Below are 23304 nucleotides of genomic sequence, written 5' to 3'. Positions count from 1 at the left end.
AACATGTGTTGTTATTACTATGTTGGCTTTAAACAGAGTTTGAACTAACACAAATTAACAGTTTATTTTTTGGGATAAGATCAAGTTCAGAGGTGATACAGATCTGTAGTATTACCAGATGAACAGTTAGTATCCAGTAAAACTCATGACAGATTATGAAGTTCAGCAGCATTGCCGCGAAAGATTTCCAGTACCACGAAAATAAAACATACGAAAAACCCCATGAAGATAAAACATTACTTCTTTCTAAAAGTCTACCAGGTAAGAGGCAAAGTCTCATTCAGAGCGTAACAAAATTATTAATACATAACCTGAAAGTTAAAGTTCACTGTAGTGTCAAACAGCAAGATTAATTTCAATTAACTGCAAAGCCACCAGTGGGCCTGATGCTGCTGCAAACAAATTAAGTGCACATCTGCCAATCGCACAGTCTTGAATATGTTTCATTACAGTCCCCTACTTTATCAGTCTCTACCATAGCAGCTAAATTTGTCCCTCAAAAAACATATGAACTAGCCCGGGAAGCATTTCTGTTATTAATTAAATAGGTGCCTTCAGTAAGTTTCCACACAAAATTTATCCCTTTTAAAACAGACCATAAAAGATTAGTTTCTTTTGCCAGAAATCAGTAATTGCCTCCAAAGTACGATTGTGCTAATCTGTAGAAAGGAAAAGTTACAGTCTGAACACTGATACACATGGTGGAAGTAGACATTTGTGAAAACATTAAGCCTAATAGGTTAAAGCTGGCACAGAAGCAAAGCTACATAGGTCCCTTTGGGGAAAGCATTATGATACTGAAGTCTTCGCAAAACCAAACTAAGACCGTTTTGGTTTTGTTCTTTGAGGTAGAAGACAACATGATCTGACCAGCTAAATATCTTTTGGATGTGTTCAAGGTGGAGAAATTAAGACTCCTACAGGCCTATAACACTCCTTTCAGTCACATAAGTGCCAAATAGCAGAGCTCATCACAGAGAAGTGACTTATTTAAAACTCTGTTTACTACTGAACACTTCCCCTACCAGGAACATAAGCATTTACACTACCTGTTTTAGTAGCAACAGTTTTGGCAACTTTGTTTCCCAGAAACTCAGTGCAGCACTTTGACCTAGTTAGAAGAACTGAACTCTTGTCCTCTTGCAAATCCGTTCATCATATAGAAATTCACTAGCGGGTTGTGTCCCTTCAGCCAGGCAAAGCTTTGGCAGGGAACTACAGAACCTAGCACAGGGAGCAGATGAAACTCAGCAACTAGCGAGTTGCTCAGCTCTCCTGCTCCTTTGGTGAGAAGGGTGCTTCAGAGAGGCCTCCTTTGTTCTGTGCTTCTTCTCCCAGTGGCACCTATCCTTAGATCTAAGAGAAGCTGTATGAACATCACTGAAGGCAGTGGTTGAAAGAAGCAAGATAACTGGAGGAAAACTGATTTGGAGGTGAAGTCACCAGAAAAGACCAACTGAATAGGACACATGCAAATAGGCACGCTTGGACCTCATTGTAAGAGGAAGACACTGACATTAATTTCTCATTAATACTTGGAAGACCTGATCTCATGCAGACAGTTAAAGACCAGAAATGCCAGACCAAGTACATCTTCTGAGAGGTTATTTTAAAAATATTCACAGAGTTGCAATCTACATACACTACCCCTAAGTAGTTACAGCTTTTAGACTATTCAAAATTACTTTCTAAACATCTCTAAAAAAGATTTGGAAATGTTGAAGTATTGGAAAGATATTCTGGGATTCTTGAAATGTCAGTCATCACGGACATGTGCTGCTCCGGACACCAGCCTAGCCTAGACATCTAAAGAGATTCATTTTTCCCAAGTACTACCAAGGCTTGTGTGACCCTAAGTCTCAAAAAATTCCAGTACAAAAATTGTGCTTCTTATCCAGACACAGAAAACAAATTGGAAAATTGGAAAGTATGAAGTGCCATTATGAAATGGTACTTGGAAAAGAATAAACATGAGGTTTTTTACACAGACATTTTATTTCCTGACAAAAGGTGGCAATGGGAACAGGAAGAGTTCAGAGCTATAAATGGAATTGTCAATTCTAAGAACAATCTTTTATTTATTTTTTTTAAGAAGATCCTTGAAACTTACTAACACATCTTGTAAATCTTCATAAGATGTTCTTAAGACAGTCAGCCTAGTTTCTTTTATGCACAAAGTGATTTCTAAAGAATGAAATATTTATGCCTTACTTATTATTGCAGGTTTTGATGTTTGGTTTTGTTTTCGATTGCTTTGTTGTTTAAGGGTTTTTTTTCCTTTTGAAGTAGTCTTATATTCCACTATGGGCCTACCTCGACAACTGAACCAGACAAGACCTTCTATTATTACACAGCAAGACGCTCAGGCCATTTCTTACTGTCTTTTGAAAACAAGCCATTAGTGCAGCAAAGGGCATATACATAATATTATTATGAGCATTTCTGCTTAGATCTCCTAAGGCTTTAGCAACTAAGGACTAAATAACTGGATCAGCAATACCTGCACATTGCTGAATGCTAAGGTGAAGGGCTATAACCATTCTACTAAATTAGCCGTTCACTTTTTTCCTCCCAAATTGCACATATGATTCCTTTTGCCTCCCTTAGCTTTGTACCACAAGTTGTTCTTTCTGTTTTGTGATGCGATATAAAGCTGAGGTACAAGTCCTACTTTGGAACAAGTATCCTGTTCAAAGTAGTTTTTGATTAGGGAAGAAAAGTTTGCATGGAAGTGCAAGTTATCAACTCTTAGACCAGATTATCACCATCAATTCCTTCCTTTCAAGAAAAGTGTTGTGTCAGGATAATATTTTTTAATAGATGTGGGATAATCAGTGTTACTGCCCAAGAAGTTTTCATGAGCCAGCTGTGTCCCTGCTGAGGATATTGACTCTGGAAGGTATGGTGAATTAGCTGTAAGTCAGATGTTTCTCCACTGCTTTAAAGCCAGAAAGAAAAAAACCACAACTTCTTCAAATTTAAAAAAGGAAGAGAAAACAAGATTATCCAACTGAAACTGAAATGCCTCTTTAGAAATACAAAATTGCAGAGCTGTAATTGCTAGTTCACCTGTGCATGTATCAATTAAGGTACACATGCATCCTACTGGAAAAGATATTTCCTTGAAGTTGTGCTGAAGATTTATGTTGGTACATGTCAAAATGAAAAAACTTCAGACTATTTTCCATAACAGAAAAAATATATTAATGATAACATTATAGATAACATTAGATATAGACTGTTATGTCTAACTTATATTTACTGCACAGGACTAATGCAAGCTTTAATAAACAAGCATTTAAGGGGAAAATGAGTAATACATGTAAAGGTTCCACAGATTTCTGTTTCCTCTTTTTTAAATGACTGCTTCCATTCTTAAACCAAATTAACGTATGTTCCTTACTGATTAATTTAGCATATGCATTTACCAGAAAACTAGAGATCATGACCATCTCCAATACAGTTTGGTCAACCACTGCAGGCAGAAACAAGATCTAGTTTCAAGTTCAAGGCTATTCTGAAGAGTTGAATTTTGGTTTCCCTATACCTGCTCAAACCTTACTAAAAACTGGAATATAGTCAGGCTTAAAATATTGTTATAAAAAAACTGATGAGTTAAGTTGTTCTTTGTAAAAATCATGTGGTCTTGAAAACATCGAGCCTCTTCTCTACAAGCAACTAGATTTTCAGCCTCTCTCATTTTGAAGGGTTTAAAGAGTCATCATACTTTTTTTTTTTTAAACTTAAGAAAACCCTCTCAGTCCAAATTAAGACTTATTTCTGTAGAAAATATATGGAAGCAACAGTCACCAGTTCTGTGTGTTCCACTACAGCGCAAGTTTTAACATCACAAGTGTTTCTCAGACTAACCCATTCTGAATAAGGGACGTACTTATTCCATAGCATTTTAGAAGCCTGTAGGATTTTTCTCTCCAATGATAAAAGCCTAGACTAGCTAATACAGTTTAAATCCTCATCTCTGTTTCCTTCCTTCTTGTAAAACAATGCTACTAGCAATACTAGCAGTCAAGAGATTAGTTCCAGATTTTCTGTGAAAACAGAAAGTAGCAGTGGCACCTTTCATACGCGAATGACTATACATATACGGGATTTTGCCTCTACAGAATGTCTTCAACTTGCAGTCACAGTGCTGAACTCTTGGAAGGCATACATTTTACTCCCATCACCAAAAGCTACCTATATATTAGCTACTTACAGAGAAAATGGGCAGGGTGAACCCCACTGTGTAGAGGACAGTGGATGTGATGGTACTGTCATGGAACGGATACTTGATGCTGTCATCATTACAGAAAAAGCCTCTCTGATACGGTTTTATTTTGGCCAAGTTTAGAACACCAAGGGGTAAGCCAGCTGTTGGGGGAAGGAAAACAAAAAAAACAAAAACAAGAAATACACGTGGTTACATAAAAAAAATAAAATCATTTTTAAACATGCATGGAGGAAGCTACCAAACATGCAAAACTCAGATTTCCTAAGTATCATGCAATGTACACACCAAATCCTGTTTATAGACATTTATCTCTTTTAGAAGGACTCTGAGGCTGCCCACCAGATACAGAAGTTATCAAAGTATAGAGTTCAAAGTCTTTGCATGAGCAAGGTGAGTTGCCACACACTGAACCAATACTATCTTAAAGAAAGCATCGGCCACCCACATGACTGAATAGCTGAGGGCAGGCTGCCTTTTGTGCCCTCTCCTTTGCCGTCACCACACAACATGAGCTTGTGTCTTAATTACCAGCCTTGTTCTACACACTATAACCTGGTCAGTGTTTACGGAGACCACCACAAAAATACAAATTTTGTTGTAGTTAGGGAAGAGATTTCATGCAATTAGGTTTCATGCAGGTAAGGAGAACAAGAGAACTACAGAGACACCAATGGAAAATACGGACACTCTGAAAGGACTGCATCTCAAAGTAACGACATTTATACTTTAAGAGTTGCATTTACACAGCTTTTGAACATTTTTGAAAATGTCTGCGTGAAAATAGCCAAGATATTAACATGGAAACTGAGATTTGGGTACAAATGCAAATGATAGCTCTCTGAACTTACACTTTGTGACATATTACCTATTCTCTCTCTTGCAAATTCACTTCCACAATACTGGTAGTCACAACAACAAAGCCATCAAGACCTCCAACAATCGCATTCAGGTCTAACTTATTCCGGACAAGAAGAATCAGCTAGTGAATAGACATTTGCAGCAGCTATGACCTCGGGAAACCCAAGTTTGTCGTTTGGTCTCTTGAGCAAGAATAGATCAACAGTTAGGCAATTGATAAGTTAGGTAACGCTGTATTTTGGTCTAAAACAAGCTAAAGAAGGGCAAAAAACCCTTTTTTTTCCCCAACATTCATGCAGTATACATTTTCACATATAGACACTCTATATGCAGGTTAGATGGTAAGTGCAATTATTGAAGCAGAAAAGACTACTCATGATACGAGCTGCTGTACTGAGAACAAGAAAAAACGTTTCAAAGAAGTTCACAAGAGAGAGATTGCTTTGATCTCTGGTGACATTCTTAAGACAACTATCAGATAAGTCACTTAAAAGGGTATTTATATAAGCTTATTCCTACATCCTTCATGAGAAGAGAAGACATCAAGAGTGAAACTGTAGGAACAGAGGGATAAATCCTGGCCTACTCTTTGGGCTGGTAAGTCGCAGTGCAAAAGCTCATGAAGTGCATACTGAAACTGTGTATGAGTTTGGTTAACACCCCAGCTCCCAGTCCCTCTTCCAAGAAAATTGCTATGGTCACAGAAGGCAGCCTGGCAGGAATTTAAAGCCTCCCATGGAGCAAAGACGAAATTTTTCCACAAAACATCTGAACTCCTAAGGGCTGTCCACACTTAGCCTTAACAACTGGGGATGCTGATGCAGCAAAGCACTTCAGCAGATGCTTACACCCTGTAGAGAAAAACCAGAACAAGAACACAAACAGCATTAAGCTTGTTCTTTAAGCACAAAGATTTTCATGAAGTAGGATGACATACCTTCAAATCAACTGCATCTCATAGGTTGCTCTCCTTCCTCTGCTTTAATGATTGAGAAAAGAGATAGAACTTGACAGAATGCAGATGGCAGAAAGAGCCAAAACAGAATTGCAGACCTACAAATATGAAAGGGGCCACACCGAAGAACTTTGAAAGTTCACTCAGATCAAAGGACACTGCTGTATGTTCACATGTCTGAAGCCAATTTTTAGCTCCACTCAAGGCCATGGCAAGATTCCACTAACAAGTCAGAGCCCATGTTTCCTGTTTTTATTTCTGCTATTGCATACCCAGCACCAGTACGATGGAGTGGCAAAGCCATTACTTATTCGATACAATCCTATCTTCTCAAACAGGTTACCAGATTTTCACTGAAGGAAATATCACATCCTTGTGGTTAATTTAAGCAGCAGCTTGTGTTTTGCAGAAGTTGACTACTTAACAGACATAAATACCTGTTTTCCCAGAAAAGCTGCTTAAACTCAACACCAAGCATCTTTCTTTTTCATTTAATTACATTTTCAGCCTTCCGGCTCAACCTTTTCTCTTCTAGCTAATATTGCTCAGTTTTCACAAAAAGATTTTGAGGTGGTTTGCTCAGTTTTGTTTCTGGGTTTAACTTCATTAGGATGGGGTATTTCATTTTTACCAGCTGCTGAAATATTATAGAATGGTTTGGGTTGGAAGGGACCTTAAAGCTCATCTAGTGCCAACCCCATGCCATGCGCAGGGACACCTTCCACTAGAGCAGGTTGCTCCAAGCCCCTGTGTCCAACCTGGCCTTGAACACCGCCAGGGATGGGGCAGCCACAGCTTCTCTGGGCAACCTGTGCCAGTACCTCACCCTCATATTTCTTCCCAATATCTAATCTATACCTACTCTCTTTCCATTTAAAGCCATTCCCCCTTGTCCTATCACTACACGTCCTTGTAAAAAGCCCCTCTCCAGATTTCTTTTGAAAGACTGATACAAGATCTCCCTGGAGCCTTCTCTTCTCCAGGCTGAACAAGTCCACCTCTCTCAGCCTGTCTCCACAGGAGAGGAGCTCCAGCCCTCTGATCATCTTCGTGGCCTCCTCTGGAGTTGCTCGAGCAGGTCATGTTGGAGCCCCAGAGCTGAACACAGTACTCTGCAGGTGGGGGCTCACAAGAGCAGAGTAGAGGGTGAGAATCACCTCCCCCGACCCGCTGGTCACACAGGTTTAAAGTCATGGGTCATGCATTTGGTTTTTATTTTCAAGGAAGATTTCTTTAGGAACTGGAAGAGAGCTGTTACATGAGTGTACCTCAAAAAGAAAAAGAACAGTAAGTGTTTTAAATCTACCAGCAAAACAAACAATCAGGTTGAATATGAAGGGGTTTTTTTGTTGTGTAACTGCAAGCAGGAGAGAATTACTCACTCCGTAACCTAGTTAAGACCGAAGCTTGAGGGTTGGGTTGTTGGGTTTTTTTATTAGGGAGAATGCATGACATTGAGTGCTCAGTTTTCATTAAACAAAGAGGAAAGGACCTCAAGATTTAGTTTATGCTTTCTTTTCTTCCCATTAAATAATCTTCTTTTTGAAGCTTGTTTATAAAAACTAGTCCGTAAGAACTTTTACATAACCAGCAGTTATCCAAGTTTTTCTGGTGCCTAGACATTTAAATATTTCTTCATACATTTTTATTCTTTTCTACATGTTTCAGTGAAAGAAAAGGATGTACCTTTTTGTTAAATCAGGTTGATTTGACTACATTATGCAGTAATTACAAAGTAATTTAAAAGTCTGCCTGATCTAGGGTAGGGTTAAGAAACATGTTTTTACTTTCAACCATGAGATTCTGGGAAGGGGGAAGAGAAAAAGCAGCAAAGGAATCAGAAGAGGACAGTTTCACTGAAGTGAATGCAAAATTAATTTTATAGTTCATAGTAAAAGAATACAAGAAATTGGAAGGTGATTACACATCTCACACTAACTGCCCATTTCCATTTTTTTACATTACTGTTAGAATTCCCACTGCAATCTAAACAATGCACTGCTTTCCGGCAATGAAGTAGAAGACGGAAATGGTGTTTAGTCGAACGTTAACCTATCCTAAACAAGTAGCAGCATTCTTACTACTGCTCATTTTACAGGGAGAGAAGACAACACTTAGTACATTGTAAGCAAAAGGTGCTGAAGATTTCACTGTAAGAGGGGGAAAAAAACAAACAACCAAAACACACTAATGTACATAACCAGCCAGTATTGCCATCACAGGTGCCAAGCATCTCCATGACCTTTAAGCAGACAGGCTGTACAGCGAACCTCTGAGGAATGCATGCATATTCCATTTCATTAACTTCTACAAACTGGAGGGGAAAGGCTGACCAAGATCTACTGAAAGATTACAAGGCTAAAAGGCAATCTTGTAGATCAACTTTCATGCCTTGTCCTCTTCAAGATGTACCTCCTCTTCATTTTTACCTCACCAGTACCAGCAGTAACCCCTGAGGGTGCTCTTCTGATCTAGGTAACTTTATAACGTACCTTATACCTTTACCCTTATACCCTAAGGGATCACAATGGATCAGTTGTTTCTCATATCCTCTAAAGCATGAACTTCAGCTCTAAAAAAACCCTTTCCTTGAAGTGTCCCATGCTTCAGACTAAGAATTAGAGTCTCTCTATTATCTGTTCAAATTTGTTTAGTTGATCTCATCATGAACTAGTGACCAAGAGGTTCTGGGCTGTTTTCCTGGATGGCAGCAAGAAACAGATGGCATTCCTCTGATCTGGTTTCTCTTCCCTTTAATTATACGGAGAAAATAACCTGATCACTTCAGTGCTCTGAAACTGGCCTATCCAAGAGACACTTCTGCAATGCTCATGAAAACAGACCCTGGCTAACCCTGAAAGCTACAGCAGTGGTAGCAAAGTTGAATAAGAAAAAAGACTGGAGATTTGAAGCCTTTACCTATGTACAGAAGGTGAAAAGGCTTCATATATGTTGACCAGAATAAAAATGCACAGGACAGACAGGGAGAGGAGAGAGGCAAGGCTGATATTTGAATTACTGAACAGTGTTTGCATGGAAGAAACAGCCACAAGTTTTTGGCTATAAGAACAGGACAACACACATTTGAACAGAATTAAGTTAAACTAGCTGAAATACTTAAATGGGGCTATGCTGAGTTCACAAGGAGTTCCCAACACTAATCTGTAGGTTCAAGCCAGTTGTAGTGTGGTTTCCATTGAAAACCTAGGGATACCTCATGGTAATATCAATACTTCAGGGAACTCATTTAATCACATCTGGCTGGACAACACAGCACAAGACAAAAGCCTGTATGGAAGGGAGGGAAGTCCAGGCTCAGAGACTAAGGAGGAAGTTACTGTGAGAATGGTTCTCCACCCACAGAAAGGGAATGTCAAGAGAGCAATACCCAAGGGAACAGGGGTGGGGTGGGTGTGAAATCTTCCTTAAAAAAGACAACAGTTTAATGAGGGGAAAAAGAAAAAAAAAAAAGAAAAATCTGTCAAAGTTACATAATTTCTCCTATAAATGGAAGTGCTGGATACCAAACTATGATCTTTTTACAATGTGTCTAACACTGCACTATTCTTTTAACTTATGGGATTTATTACATCTGTAGCTTCAGAGTTAGGTGCTTAAATTTAGAAGCATAAGGAATTGGATTCTGATACCAAGGTGTCCATTTGGCTTTGCCAGCAAGCTGCATGGGATATTTTGGGGATATTTTTCCCTAATCAGGGGAAAAAACCCCAGCATTTATAGCTGAATTCACTTGTTTTCAAACACAGCCAGCAGTTGCCATAAATATTTAAGAGCAGCAGAGAATACAGTTCAACATGAGGTAACCTCAGAGTCTGAAAATACTGCCTTCTACTTAAAATTTAGGAATATTTTCCTAATCAAGTCTATGGACACAGTTTTAGATAGGTCTCTAAGTTTTATAATTGAAAGGAAAGGGACTCTTAATTAAGTTTCTGACCATTTCAGGTATACTGTACGATCTAGCCCAGAACCAAGTATGGTGCTCACAAAACCTGGCTATATTCTCAAGAGCAACTCAAGACAAGCTAGACTGTCCTGCCCTTCTCTCACCTCTAGTCTTCTACTGCTATCCCCTTCCCTGCAATGAGCACTAGCTTTTCACACCATGCTGTCCAAAGAAAGAAAGATCCCATGCCCACACAACACTGGTTTTGTTTTCCTGTTTTTCATGAGCACTTGTGCCTCTGGCCAAGTGAGCCAATTGTTCGTGAAAGGGACAGAAAAGGAATATGTAGCCAAGGGTGTGGAAGAAGGGAGAACAAGGACAGACTGGCCATAATCTCAGATCAGCTTAAACACCTTGTCACATTTTTTCCTGGTCAGCGTTGCTTTCCCCTCCACTGTTCTAAGCAGTTCAAAGGAATGCACTGTATTCTATGTAAACATCCTTTAATTAACCCAGATGGCCTCCTTATCTGTGAAAGCAAAAAACTCTTAGCTTGAGGCTCTGTGCTATCTTAAAAACTTGTGCTGAATTGGTGTTTCAAGTTCTTCAAGACACACAAGGCTCCTACCTAGTCCTCCATCAGGAAGGTCTCCTCATTTAAACAAATGAATATTTAGAAACCAGGAGAAAAGCAATTACTCTTAAGGCAGACTACAGCAAATGAGAATATTCTAGCTTGATTATTAACCAAAGTTTTTTCCTCACGCTGTACTGAACTCACAAATACGTGTCAGAGTAAGAGAAACTGTACTAGTCTAATTGTGAAGAATTTGAGACTGTGAAGAATTTTATGTTTCTATACATTTATCCTGAAAAGTAGAATTCTGGCTGTATTGGAGAAATAATCCCCATAAGACACCACAAATGACAGCTTCAAAACAGAACAGTTATTCGGTTAAGGCTGCTCATCTAAGAAAAAGGTACTTTTCATAGCTTACATTCTTAGTAGAGAGATGCTGCTGTAAATAACCCCACAGACAGACAAATGCCATCATTCTGAGCTGAACCTATACAGCTGGCAACTACTACTGAGTGCAACGGAACATTTAAGTTCTCCCAGTCTTACATATGTATTTTTGCTTTTCTTTTCAGCCAAGACAACCATGTTTGCTTTGCTGCTCATTTTGCAATGTACAGTCTGAGGTACGGAAGCAAGCAAGAGATTTAAAGAAAGTCAGACAGGTCAACCTCATGCTGCTGGAGAGAGTTTGGGAGCATCTGTAAAAAAGATTGTTCTTTGTAAAAAAGCAGATGTGCTGAAATTTTTTTTTTCCCCACGAGCAGTCAGAAGAAAGAATCAACACCTCTTAGACAGCAGGTTCTGGGAATACAGAAAGCTACTAAGAGGAAGAAGAGATTAAACAAAAAGAAAAAAAAAGACTTGACACCAAAGAGTAAGGGATGTACAAGAGAAAAATCAATATACCGTACATTTTCAGTAGCTGAGATGAGCAGGTAGCTCACAGTTCATCTCACAGCCACTTTTAAAGACTTTATCTAACTTTTCTACCCCAAGGAATGCAAAGTATTTCTAATATCAGCACACTGATTATTCTGGTAACACCAGAAGCTGTGCAAAGCTTCAGTAAACAGGATATATGTATTTAACAGCATGAACTACATTCTAATCTCTGTTACTATTCTACTTGCAACTGCACACTACTTACATTTTTATTTGTTTTCTGATCTATGATTTGGCTAGCAAGAAGCCTGATCAGCAACCCGGGCCAGCTGAGGACAGTTTCACTAAACAACTCCCTCACCATGCCTTACACTTTTGGTTGAGTCAAGGTAAAGGTGGTGGAGGCAGGAAGCAAAGGAAACCTTCCTCCAAGCTGGATCAGTGTCAGCACTGAAGAGTGCAATTTTTAGTCCAGTCATCTACTCATAGAGAACTACATCATAGAAACAACCAAGTTGGAAAAGACCTTTAAGATCATTGAGCCAGACCATTACCCCAGGACTGTCAAGCCCACCACTAAACCATGTCACTAAGGGCAAACTGATCTCCCCTCATGGCTGCTCCTCATGATCTCCAGTCACAGCCACACCTCATCTGCCCCCTCATAGTGGCCTCACACTATATAGGTGCCACCCCTACCCCTCATGGCCACCCCTCATAGCCCATGGCCGCCCCTGCTCTCCCCTCATGATCTCCCCTCACCCCTCATGGCCACCTTTCCTGTCCCCTCACTATTTCCCCTCATGGCTGCCTCTCCTGTCCCCTCACGATGGCCCCACCTCTCCCCTCATGATCTTCCCTCTTGGCTGCCCCTGCTCTCCCCTCATGATCTCCTTTCACCCCTCATATTCTAGCTCCTCCATATTCAACAGTTTAGTACTACATGAGAGCACTAGTTCAGTTATCTACATTACCAATCCATTAGAACAAGTCACACCACTTGTTTAAAAATATTCCTAGACATGTATTCTCCTTCATACCTACAATTCAGTCAAAAAAAAAATTACATTTAGAAGCACTAAACACCTGTTAGTCTAAAAACCATGCAGTTGTCTCTCCTGTGAGCATGTACAGAAGCACAAATACAGAATAAAAAATGCAGAGAGGCAAGACAGCAATATATCCTAGCCTGTTCTATTACTTACCTGTATAATAATATATGGCTCAATCAAGACAGTGGCAGGTCACAAGCAAAGGCTGTGCTGTGGGCTTTGCTGTGTTCAGGGGACTGAGAAGGCTCAAGTTAGACCAGACCATCCACAACCTTCTGGAACTCATCACCAGTCCACCCTGTGAGGCAGAGGCCAACTACTCTTACTGCTGACAGACCTGACAAGGGTTTAAGACACTCAAATTAATGGGTAAAGGACACCAGAGGTGGGCAGGAGAATGGAAAGGGAGAGCAGTGCTGCTCATGGCATGGGGAAGAGTCCAACTGGCTGCAGCCAGAGCAAGTAAGAGTGACTTCTACTGTAACCCCTCCTGGTGAGGGAAAATTAAATATTTAATCACTGCTCACATTATGTGCTCAGTACTACGGTCACTGATAAAGGCTTTGACTGTATTGTCTAGAGAATTAAAAAGCCCACAGATACAAAATGCCCCCAAAGACCAAGATGATCTACAAACAATCAACCTAAAGCACTGGGCTTACAGACAGGGAAAACTATACAGCAAAATAAACTGAACTATCAAGGTCAGCTGTTGGCATGGGAGGAAGGGATTTATTATATTTCTGTTTTTTTACTGCAGGTGACACCAACTCTGAATGTCATTTAAGACTAGTGCTCTTTTAAACTCCAGAAGTTGTAACTATTTTTCCATTTTAATCTTTGTTTTGTGGGAGGGCACAGCAAGAGGTTTTCAGAGCATTTCCCATATAGCTACACACCCTAAACCAAAATACCTCTCAGCTTCTAGAAATATAATGGGCAATTAGTTGTTAGGAGTGCAAATGCTTTTTTCAGTGAGCCTTACAAGCATAGTAATATTTTATTTAAACAGTCTTTAACAAAGCCAGGCCTTACAATGGCAGTGTTATAGAGGGACTCAGAATTTCCATAAGATTGTCTACCCTGTCATCCATCAGAATGTAATTTCATACTGTACACATTGCTGCATGCCACCACATTTGAGTATTTTTCACAATTTTTCACTGTACACTGAATTTTACAGTGTCTAACAGTACATTTTGAGAACATAAGCTTTGTATTAAGCTAGATCTACATAGCATTTTAAAGGGAAAAAATTAGAATACCCTATCTATTTTAGAGCTATCAGAGCAATCATTTGGTACCAACTCAGAAGACTTCCTGAGAAGTTAGTTAAACCAGAATTTGTAAAAAATATTTATAAACATTGCTCTTAATACTTGAGTATAATGAATAATACCGCAATATAGAAAGTCTTCCAGTACTGATATAATACAAGTAGGTGCCACTTTCCAGTTTCAGCAGAAGTTATCAGTATTAGATTTGTGATCTAAGTTTCTATATATGAATTAGAGATTTCATTTTTTATTTCCTTGTTGTGTTGATGGTAGGAGTCTTAAGATTCAAAAAGAGATGGGAATAGTGACAAGAGACTGAGTCTGCAACAGAAATAGTGACCTTGCTTCCATTCCCAAGATCTCCATTAGCATTAGACTCAGCTACCATACTGGTTTGGAGTATTTTAACTGAATACTAGTACTGCAGTATAGGCTCACATATCAAAACAGAATTGAAACCCTAGTTTCTTTCAGTCAGCAAAAAGCTACAGAACTCATACGAAACATCAAGAAAAGGAGACCCTGACCAAGATGATGATTTTTGGAATTTAATGGGGAACAGTGCCTGACTGGATGGAGCTATTTGCAGGGCTTGATCTTACTGCCTCCCTTCTGTATCTCAGCATTAAATGCCCTCTTGGCCCCTTAAGGGCCATATATGCTTCCCATTAGCTTGCTGCACATCAGAAGGTTTCATGGTTATAACTAGAAATTTATTCTCTTGGGTCTCTCCATCACTAGCTTTCGAACCAGCCTCTTCAGCTTAAGGTAAGGATAATCCACTGCGCTTCAGATACCTTAAAATACGGAATATAAGCTTAGATGCATGTATGTTCCTTATCATTCCAATACTCCAGTTTCAAAGAATACTGCACCTACTGTTAAGTTTCAGTGACTCAGCCAGAACAGGTTTACAGTAATCTGCAGATCTGCAATAACAGAACAAAGTTAAAGGTACAAAAATGCAGTGAAATTAATTTGAGGGGAAAAGTTATTCCAAGAGAGGTGAAGTTACCCAAGATGCTGAAATTTAATACATAATTCCTTCTAAACTTAAGGCAAAAAATGAGCAAAACTCCTGTTTGGTACAGCTTCCTCCTTGCCTAGGAAAGGGATCATGTAACAAAAACATGTAACCCTTCTTCTAAACCAGGGATGGCTGGCTAACTACTCAAAACTGCCTTATGAGATCAAGTAACCCCCACGTGGTCGCTCTGAAAGCTGCACAATTAGCAGTAACAGATGAAGGGGAGGAGACACTAAAATCTAGGCTAAGCCTAGCAATATCCAGTGTTTCATAAGCAGCATCACAGAAACAAGGCTGTATTGATATGGCTCCTGATTTCCTTTATTTCCACGTAGTAGAATCAGGATTTACAGCCATCCCAAGACAGGTGCCCTGACCTGACACACTTGCCTTTTTTAATTTAAAATAAAAAGTTTTATTTTCCTGTCGCCAGATAGCAAGATGCCACATGAACAGGAATGCCAAAACTGTGTTGAAGTACAATACAAATAAAAGTGTTGAACTACTAGTAAATATGCATAAATAAATAAAAATGTTGAAATACCACACAAATAAAGCTGTTGAAGTACAATACAAATAAAACCTTAACACACTTCTGAGTCAGACTGCTTCTTGGTTGCAGCCTTTTAAAGATGAATCAGTGAAGTCTGTAACACAGCAAGACCAGCCAATTAATGCCTCTTGTACTGATCGTTCAAACCCTGTAACTCAATGTGGTAACAGAAAGAGTGTTTGGTAAGTGCACCAAACAGTTTGAACATTATTTTCCTGTATCATATTCTGCAAAAAAGCTTATTTGGGTCTATTTTTTGTTTCTATACGAGAAAGCAGTCTTAATTTTAAGAGTGGAATCTGACTGTGCTAGACAGATTCTTGTACCAGAGAATCTGGCAAAGTAGTTTGAAAGACAGAATGCAAGTTTATCAACAGACAGCTTTCAGTTCCGTGCCTCCAAGATCAGTCTCATAACTTAGAAAACTCCTCCCAGAAAGTGAGTCAACTCATTAGCAGTTGGTAAGAGATGAGCAGAAGACCCTTAATAGAAGCCGCAGTTTCCCTCCAGTTTTTAAACTGCAGGACTACACCACTCTGGCTGGAAAATTGCTTGTGGTCTCACAAGTGGACTGAGAGGTATATTGCTGCAGCTGAACTGATTGGTACTTCCTGATGTGGTACCAACTCTACTGTTCCTACAAACAGTTTAAGAAAGTATCTTAAGGAAATCTTGCTTCTTCAGGATAGCTTAAATGGTTTTCATTTTTTGTCTTAAAACTGGGCTAACTGATTAGTCTTGCTAGTCATCTATTATCTGCATTTCTAGTGTTTGTGGGTTTTTCAGCTGTCTTCAGTCAACCATTTTACCTGATTAAACCCCAAGAAGCAGGAGCTTCCACTGCAGAACAGGGAAAGGAACCAATCGCTGGCACCACCACCACCACTCCTGAGCAGATACAGCAATAATCAAGCCCATCACCAATGAATCTAACTTTTTAAAGGCCCTACTTCTGCGGGTGGTATAACCTGCCAGTAAAGTTCCCTGTAACTCTGCTTGTCACTTCCTTTTCTCTTTTTTCCTTCCCACCATCCAAGGTGAGATTATTTTAATTCTCCTGAACTCATTCTGGAAAGAGCATTATCAGTTGCTGGGGATAAAGTCACTTGTAAGGCTGCAAAACTCAAGTTATCTCTCATCACCAGATACCTTCCACAGTTAGGTCACTTCTTCATGCTACCCACTTCTGATGCTCCAACAGTCACAGATAGAGGACTATCACAGCTTCACCATGTCATCAGTGTCTGATCAGTGCAACAGTGCTCCTATACAAAACTATGCAGTAGAACGCAACCAGTAGTCAACTCTACTTCTCCTCCCACCAGGGTTGTCGTTGTGTGGGTTTCAAACCAAGCTGGTTTTAGTCGGTATGAGTTCATGCTATCCAGCTCTCTAAAAACAGGTCAGTGTACTGAATCAGCTCAACACAGGCTCAATGAGCACACAAGCAGCTACAAAAGTGAGGCAGGACCTCTTCAGCTATGAGAGATGAGCTATTATATAATGTAGCTGCAGTGTGGTACTTTATTTTCTGTAGAAAACACCAGAAGCCCCTTCCATTCCCTTTGAGCAAAGGTCACGACCTTCACATAAGCACACTTCAAGAGCCCTTCCGTCTGTTTAAGGTTAACAGGTCACCAGCACTCAAACAGCTAGTAAGGAACCTCACTGCTGACAAGCATCTTCCTGTATTATGCCAAGAGGAAAGAACACAGTGCCAAATTAAAGATTTGGCTCTTGGGAAGGCACTGGAAAGTGAATTAGGATTTACCCATTGCTGTAAAAATCAAGTGCAAGAACTTCTCTGAGGCAGGAGTTAGCTAGAGTACAAGATACACTTTAAGAGCAATACCTGGCAAAGCAAGAACCAGATTGCTGACTTTGAATAGTGTTCACTAGCTGAGTTCTAACCTGAAGCTTTTCAGTAGGTTTCCTAGAAAGATGGAGGAAGTCTCTGGGTAGAGCATCTTTCTTTATGTGGGGGCAAATAAGAATTGACTGTTGCCAGAACCGCAACAAGGGACAGTGTCACAACCAGAGTACTCGGTCTCCTATGTTTGAGAAAGCGCAGCAGGCGAGGGAAGATTTTCCCTGTTTTAGATGACAATCATGTTTCCAATGAACTGAGAGTCAACTTCATAAGTATCATCTCATGGTACTTGGTGGACAGTGTCATTTGAAAACAAGCTGCTCTTTCACATGAACCTGTTACAGCTTAACAATGTATTTATGCACTAGAAAAAAGATTTAGCATCCACATGACATGGAAAATAAGGATGGTGACACATGTCAGTGAGTCACAAGTAGTAGGGGAGGAGGTTTTATTTGAACTAGGACAACCAGGAAGTGCGAACCCACATACAAGGAGGCCTTCCTTGCCTAACAGCAACACCTTAATCGTCATGGAGACAGGTGCCTTCAGTGAGTATACACTGCCAGAAGGGAAGAATGGCACCCGGAGCAGACATTGTACAGGGTGTGCAGTGGTCCAGACACCTCACGTTCCCAGGTTACATATTGCAAAAGCAAACTCACCTGTCCTATACACAGGAATCTGCTGTTTAGCGTATGTGTATAACATATCATTCCATGCAGTATACTTTAAATAGTAAGCATAAGAAAGTGCCATAAGCATTTAGTACTTCTGGGTTTAGTTCACATGTTCCTTCTGTTTGGAGGACAAGAACTTCTCCTTCCCTTACTCAGAAGTAGTATCATGATGAAAAACACAAGACTGACACAGTCTCACTTTCTATACCACAGGTCACCTACCAACATCCTCCTTTTTTGCACAGGTACCGCTCGCAGCTCAACATGTTTCAACACCCAAGGAGCAGACAGTCCCACTGCTAAAGAACAGCTGGATAGTAGGGAAGTTTTCAACTGGCTTCTTGAGCCAGCACAGGGTAGGACATGGAGAGGAGAGGCAAAAAAAATCCTCAAACATGTACCCACCAAACATAACTAGATTTACATCAGTTTTAAATCTAGTTAAGTAGCTATTTACTATTTCCAATGTACTGCAGAAGAGTGGATCAGAACAGTGAAGAGCTAAATTCTTTAGAAGACATCATTTTTTCTAGTCTTTGGTCGTACATAATTTTTGCATTACACCAGCAATCACATATTGACAAGTACACTCCCTAATTACTTATAATAGCTTGTCAGTGATTGTATAGTTAGGCAAGGGACTAAAGAAACACAGTTTCTGTTGTATTGCATCCCTGCACTGAAGTTAAACATGAACTGCAACAAGCGCAGACCAGATGCGAGCTCTCCTTGAGTCTAATGTCACAGAGAATGTTTTCCTTATTGCTCCAGTCACTTCTGCAGAACTTACTTTAATCTGACTTGGTCTTTGTGAGAGTGTGGTCTAAAGGTTAGTTAATGTGATTAGTAGTTCTTCCACTGATTACGGGAATATTACCTCGGGTTTCCCAACTTTGTTCTGTAAGTGTTGTTTACCTGCCTTAATGAAGAAGGTGCCTGATTTGCAGCCAAACAATAGACGTGTTAAGAGTGGCAGAGAATATATATAATGCCTAATGAAGACATCACTCACAAGCTAAGTAATTAAGTTATTAGAATAAGCTGTTATTTTTTTGCATGACAAATCAAAACTGTAATAAACCATAAGAAACAAGTCTTACTGTCAGAGAAAAAATTGTTTTATTGTTGCCTAGAAATATCATTCCATCTATACAAAATGTCTCTCTATCAGAAAACCAAGGAGGGACAAGTAACAAAAATATGCAGGAGAAGGAAATCCTGCAGCCCCAGACAGTCACGCGTTCCAGCAATGGAAGAAATCAACCACTGTCTACCAGCCCACGGAGAGTAAGGGAGCTGTTGCCTGCAGCACTGCAGAGCTGCATATGGACATGCAGCACACACACCCCCAGCACTGCAGATCAGCACTCGCAGAATGCAGATACAGCCTCATCGCACTATTTTAGGGCAGATACTGCAGAAACCCGCAGCTTTTTTTATAGAATATGAAACTAGTTTAATGCTGAAACATTAGTATCATTTAGAAGGAAGGAATTCTCATCCTAGTAAAACAGAGAGAGAGTTTTTATTTATTCTCAGGGCACCAAAGACTGCTTTCCTTATAGTCTCTCTCTCTCTTACAGGGTAGAAAGGTGGATGAGGGAGGGAGTTTCCTTAAAGCAAACTAAGAGCAACCTTAGACTTAAGTTTCAGCTTAAGGGGGAGATGTTGCTCCCTCCTGTGCTGCCTGCTCTTTCTTGGTCTTTTACCTCTGCTCCATCTTGGGCACTTGTCAGACCTTTCATTAAACCCATTTAATTCAGAAGAAAAGAAAAAAAATAATCACAGTAAAGCTCTTTTTCCTTTTCTTCCCTTTGGAAAATTTGTGTTGGGAGAGCTGAAGCCGCACAAAGAATGGTTTGACTAAAACGGGAGTAAGTCACACAGACATATACAGTCAGAGTCATCCACTTGCACTGCGGTGAACTTAGGGATAAGAAAGGTCACCGTAACTTGAAGTGATAACCTTAGCATTTTTCCTGGCCAGCACTGCTAAGGCAATGAAATTAATTTTCTTCCCCATCTTCACTTACAATGGGGAAGGGGGGAACAGGAGAAAAAGCACAAGCTCTGTATCAAGTGACAATAAGAGTTACCCTGAGGATCATGAGTATGCTACTGGTAGACCTTTTTGTGTTAGAACAGGCTACCACACCAACATTGAGAGTTCAGACCTCAACTAAAGCTGGCCTTCACAATTTTAAACTTCCAGTATGACATAGTTAAACAAGCTTTCTCTTGAAGGCTCCACGTCTCTTTAGTGAAGATACCAGGTATCAGGTTATCAATACCTGCAAGTCACTCTATCTGGGCAGTTACCTCGGTCACTTGAGCAGACACCAAAGTGCACAGGGTGGAGGAAGGGCAAGGAGAAAGTAAGAATTAGAACAGAAGCACACGATCGACAGGAACTATTCTTCCTAAAGTAAAAAAAATTACAACAGATTCCCGCTTTAGACCCACAGGCTTAAGACCCATGTTCTTCTATGGGCTTGCCTCAATCACATGGGAGCCAGGGAGAAGAGGAAGAGAATTTGGTCCTCTATCCAGTATCTTTCCCATTCCTACACTTAACATATTTTTGTCTCAGCTAAAGTTTCACTGAAACCTGTAACTCAATGTGTTTAAAAGTTGCAGGTGCCAAGAGACTTCATGTTATGCAGTGCCTGTATTGTTTTTTCCCTACTAGTGGGAAGTAAACAAGCCCAAGGGAAAATAAAAAGTCTGTCAACCCTCCAGCACACTGAGGCATCACATTAGGGCATCTGTGATCCAAATGCTACATGGACGCAGAGGAAGGTGCGTAACGTGATATTACACTGCAGGGCAAGGTCAGGAATACACCCGCAGGTAGTAACTTGGGGCAGGAGCAGGGGGAAACCCTCATTCTTCTAGCTAAATAATCCTCATGTCATATGCCTCCTACAGACTTAATTTTTATAGATTTTGTTTTCCTTGATTACTTAAGATTACTCACAATATGCCCATATGCTTCAAACAGTCTGAAGTATACGGATAGTGCAAAACTTTTTCTTGATTATAAAGATTTTGTAATGACAATTACCAGTACAGACAAAACTGCTTTACTCAACATAAAGACAGTGTGGGAGTTTAAGCCTTGCTACAAAAAAACTTCTTGCTACAGTAAAACTTCTGATCTGAATAAAGATCACTCCTACTGGGCTAGGTAAATCCACTATCATTCTCCAGAAGCTCTCTCTCATATAACATTTTTTCAGAGCAATGCATCATTCACTGCAATTTTGCTCTTTCAAGCCATTTGGCTACAGGTACAATTGCTTTTTGAAGCATCTATCAAGATGAAACGTTGCTCACTATGCTCCTACTGATGCTAGAGACATCTGTCTGATTGAACATGATCCAGGGAGAATGACGAGAAAGTGCTTAGCTTTATGACTGAAGTACTGCTCTCATTAGATTAGGAAGCAAACATCCAAAGCTAACAGTTCCTGAGATTAACCAAGAAGTACATCTTCAGATACTGAAGACACTTTCCAGGCTCTCAACAGCCAGAGATCCAGAGGAGTCACGACTCTCACAGAGTAAAACTTCCTCTCTGCTGATCGATAACTAACATCGCTACTTGTCACACCGTGTCATTACCTAAAAGGAGAGAGGTAATGCAAACTGACAGACCATGATGCAGTTTCAACAGAACTAGAGATTGAAAGAGAAGAAGGAAACACTGGGAAGGTGTCATAACTTGGGGTAGCCAAGATAAGCCGCTGCCGTCCTGCGGCGGTGTGCCAGCACAGGGCCATCACCGTAGCGCCTCTCCTGCCCCTGCTCGTGCCCCTCACCGCTGCACACAGACAAACATCACGTCCTACCGCACACCCCGCCTCACCCTCAGCCTCAACCTAGAGCATCAGCTTGGTTTCACCGGGACCGCAGGCAACTCAGACCTCAAAGCGAACCTCCTCCTCCTCCTCCCTGCCGCAGCGCGCCGCCGCTGCGGGACAAGGGGGCGAAGCGCGCTTCCCGTGATGCCGGACCCGGCACGGCAGCCCCCGACCACCGGGCTGGCGCACACACCCTGCAGACGCCTACCTTCCCTCACAGCACAGGCTCTGCCACTACCGGCTTACAGCCTACAGAAGAGGTCAGGGAAGACAGAGTAAGGACAACAGAGAGCAGAGGTAGCTCCAGATGTCAGTGGGTAAGCAGCAGCAGCTCCCTCCCTCCTGCACTCTCCCCGGGGGGCGGCAGTGACCAGATTCCTCCGGGAGAGGGGCGGCAGCGCTGCCGGCTCAGCGGGGCGGCGGCAAGGGGAAGGAGGGCGGTGTGGGGGGCGGAGGGGCGGCAGGCAACGGTGAAGCAGCAGACAGGCACAGGGAAGGGCATGGTGCCTGGCGCGGCTGGGGAGGGGAGTGTGAGGCGGGGCAGCATGCGATTAGCCCGGTGCCGTGCGGGGAAGGAGCGCAGCGCCGCGCCCGGGCCGGCCGCCCTCGCCCCTCCGCCGACTTACCCAGCACCACGCAGATCACGTCCAGCGCCACGAAGGGCAGCCGCGTCCTGTCAAACATGCTGGCAGCGCCGGGCGCCCGGCGCGGCGGCGGCGCCTCCTCGCGCGGCGCGGTGACAGGCTTGGCCCGAGGGGCGGGCGCGGAGCGGGGACGGAGGGAGGGGCCGGGGCCCGGCCGCGGCCAGGCGAGGCGCTGCGCTCCGAGCCACAGGCTCCCGCCCCACGCGATCACGGCACCCGCACTGCGCTACTGCCGCCGCCGCGGCGCCCACCGGGGCTTTAAGGAGGACGGGCGGGCGCGGGGGGTCCGAAGGGCGGGGTGGCGGCGGAGCCTCATCCCGCCCCTCCCTGCCCGCCACTGTGACGCCCCTCCAAGCGGCCGCGTTCCAACGGCCGGGCGGGCCCGACCAATCGCGGCGCGGCCCGCCTCACGGCTCGCCCCGCCCCGCGCCCCCCGCGCGCTGGGGCGATGGCGGCGGCGGTGTCCCCGCGCGGTGCTGGGCACGGGCCGGTGCCGGTGCCGCCTGGGGCAGCGCCGCGGCGCGCCCCGCGCTCTGCCTCCCCCTGCCCGCACGGCGCTGTCCGCCGGCGGGGCCGCCCGCGGCGCAGGAGCGTGGCCCGCCCCCCCCCGGCTCCTGCGGGGCTGCCCGTCGGGGTGACCGGCACCGCGCGGGGGGCGGACACGGGGGCTCAGCGGCCGCGGGGTGCGGAGGGACGCAGAGGGTCCTGCAGTGCAAACGCGGGCGCTGCTGCTGCTGTTGTGGTGTTCTGAGATTTTTTTTATGGGTTGTTTTTTTGCGAGGAAAAAGCTGTTTTCTGGAGGAGCGCTGGAAAATTGCATAACAGCTGAGAAGTTGAGTTTCAGCCCAACCCAAAACAATGTTTTTCCATGTTAAAAGGTTTTATTTGGGAAGGAAAACAGTGACCAACACGGAGAAAATGTATC

General features: G+C 42.3%; 1 protein-coding gene across 4 annotated transcripts in view; it reads right to left on the bottom strand.

Annotated features, from left to right (window-relative positions):
• PLPP1 (phospholipid phosphatase 1) overlaps nt 1–22767 on the bottom strand; it is a 64342-nt gene extending 41575 nt beyond the window's left edge. Inside the window, exons 1-2 of one of the 4 annotated variants that reach the window (XR_003989282.1) lie at nt 22362–22639; nt 4217–4371 (exon numbers count right to left, since the gene is read on the bottom strand). Coding sequence is in view for 2 of the 4 variants with exons in the window: in XM_030470984.1 (XP_030326844.1) it covers nt 4217–4371; nt 22362–22419 (213 nt within the window). In the remaining 2 variants the exon portion in view is untranslated. Of the gene's footprint in view, nt 1–4216; nt 4372–22361 lie in introns of all 4 variants that reach the window. The other 3 variants (XM_030470984.1, XR_003989283.1, XM_030470986.2) reach the window with 3 other exon arrangements.
• Nucleotides 22768–23304: the final 537 nt, after the last annotated feature.

Source organism: Strigops habroptila, chromosome Z (assembly GCF_004027225.2).
Source record: "Strigops habroptila isolate Jane chromosome Z, bStrHab1.2.pri, whole genome shotgun sequence".
In the NCBI taxonomy this organism is placed as follows: Eukaryota; Metazoa; Chordata; class Aves; order Psittaciformes; family Psittacidae; genus Strigops; species Strigops habroptila.
The sequence above is the reverse complement of the archived record's forward strand: the minus strand, read 5'-3'. Positions and strand labels throughout refer to the sequence as shown.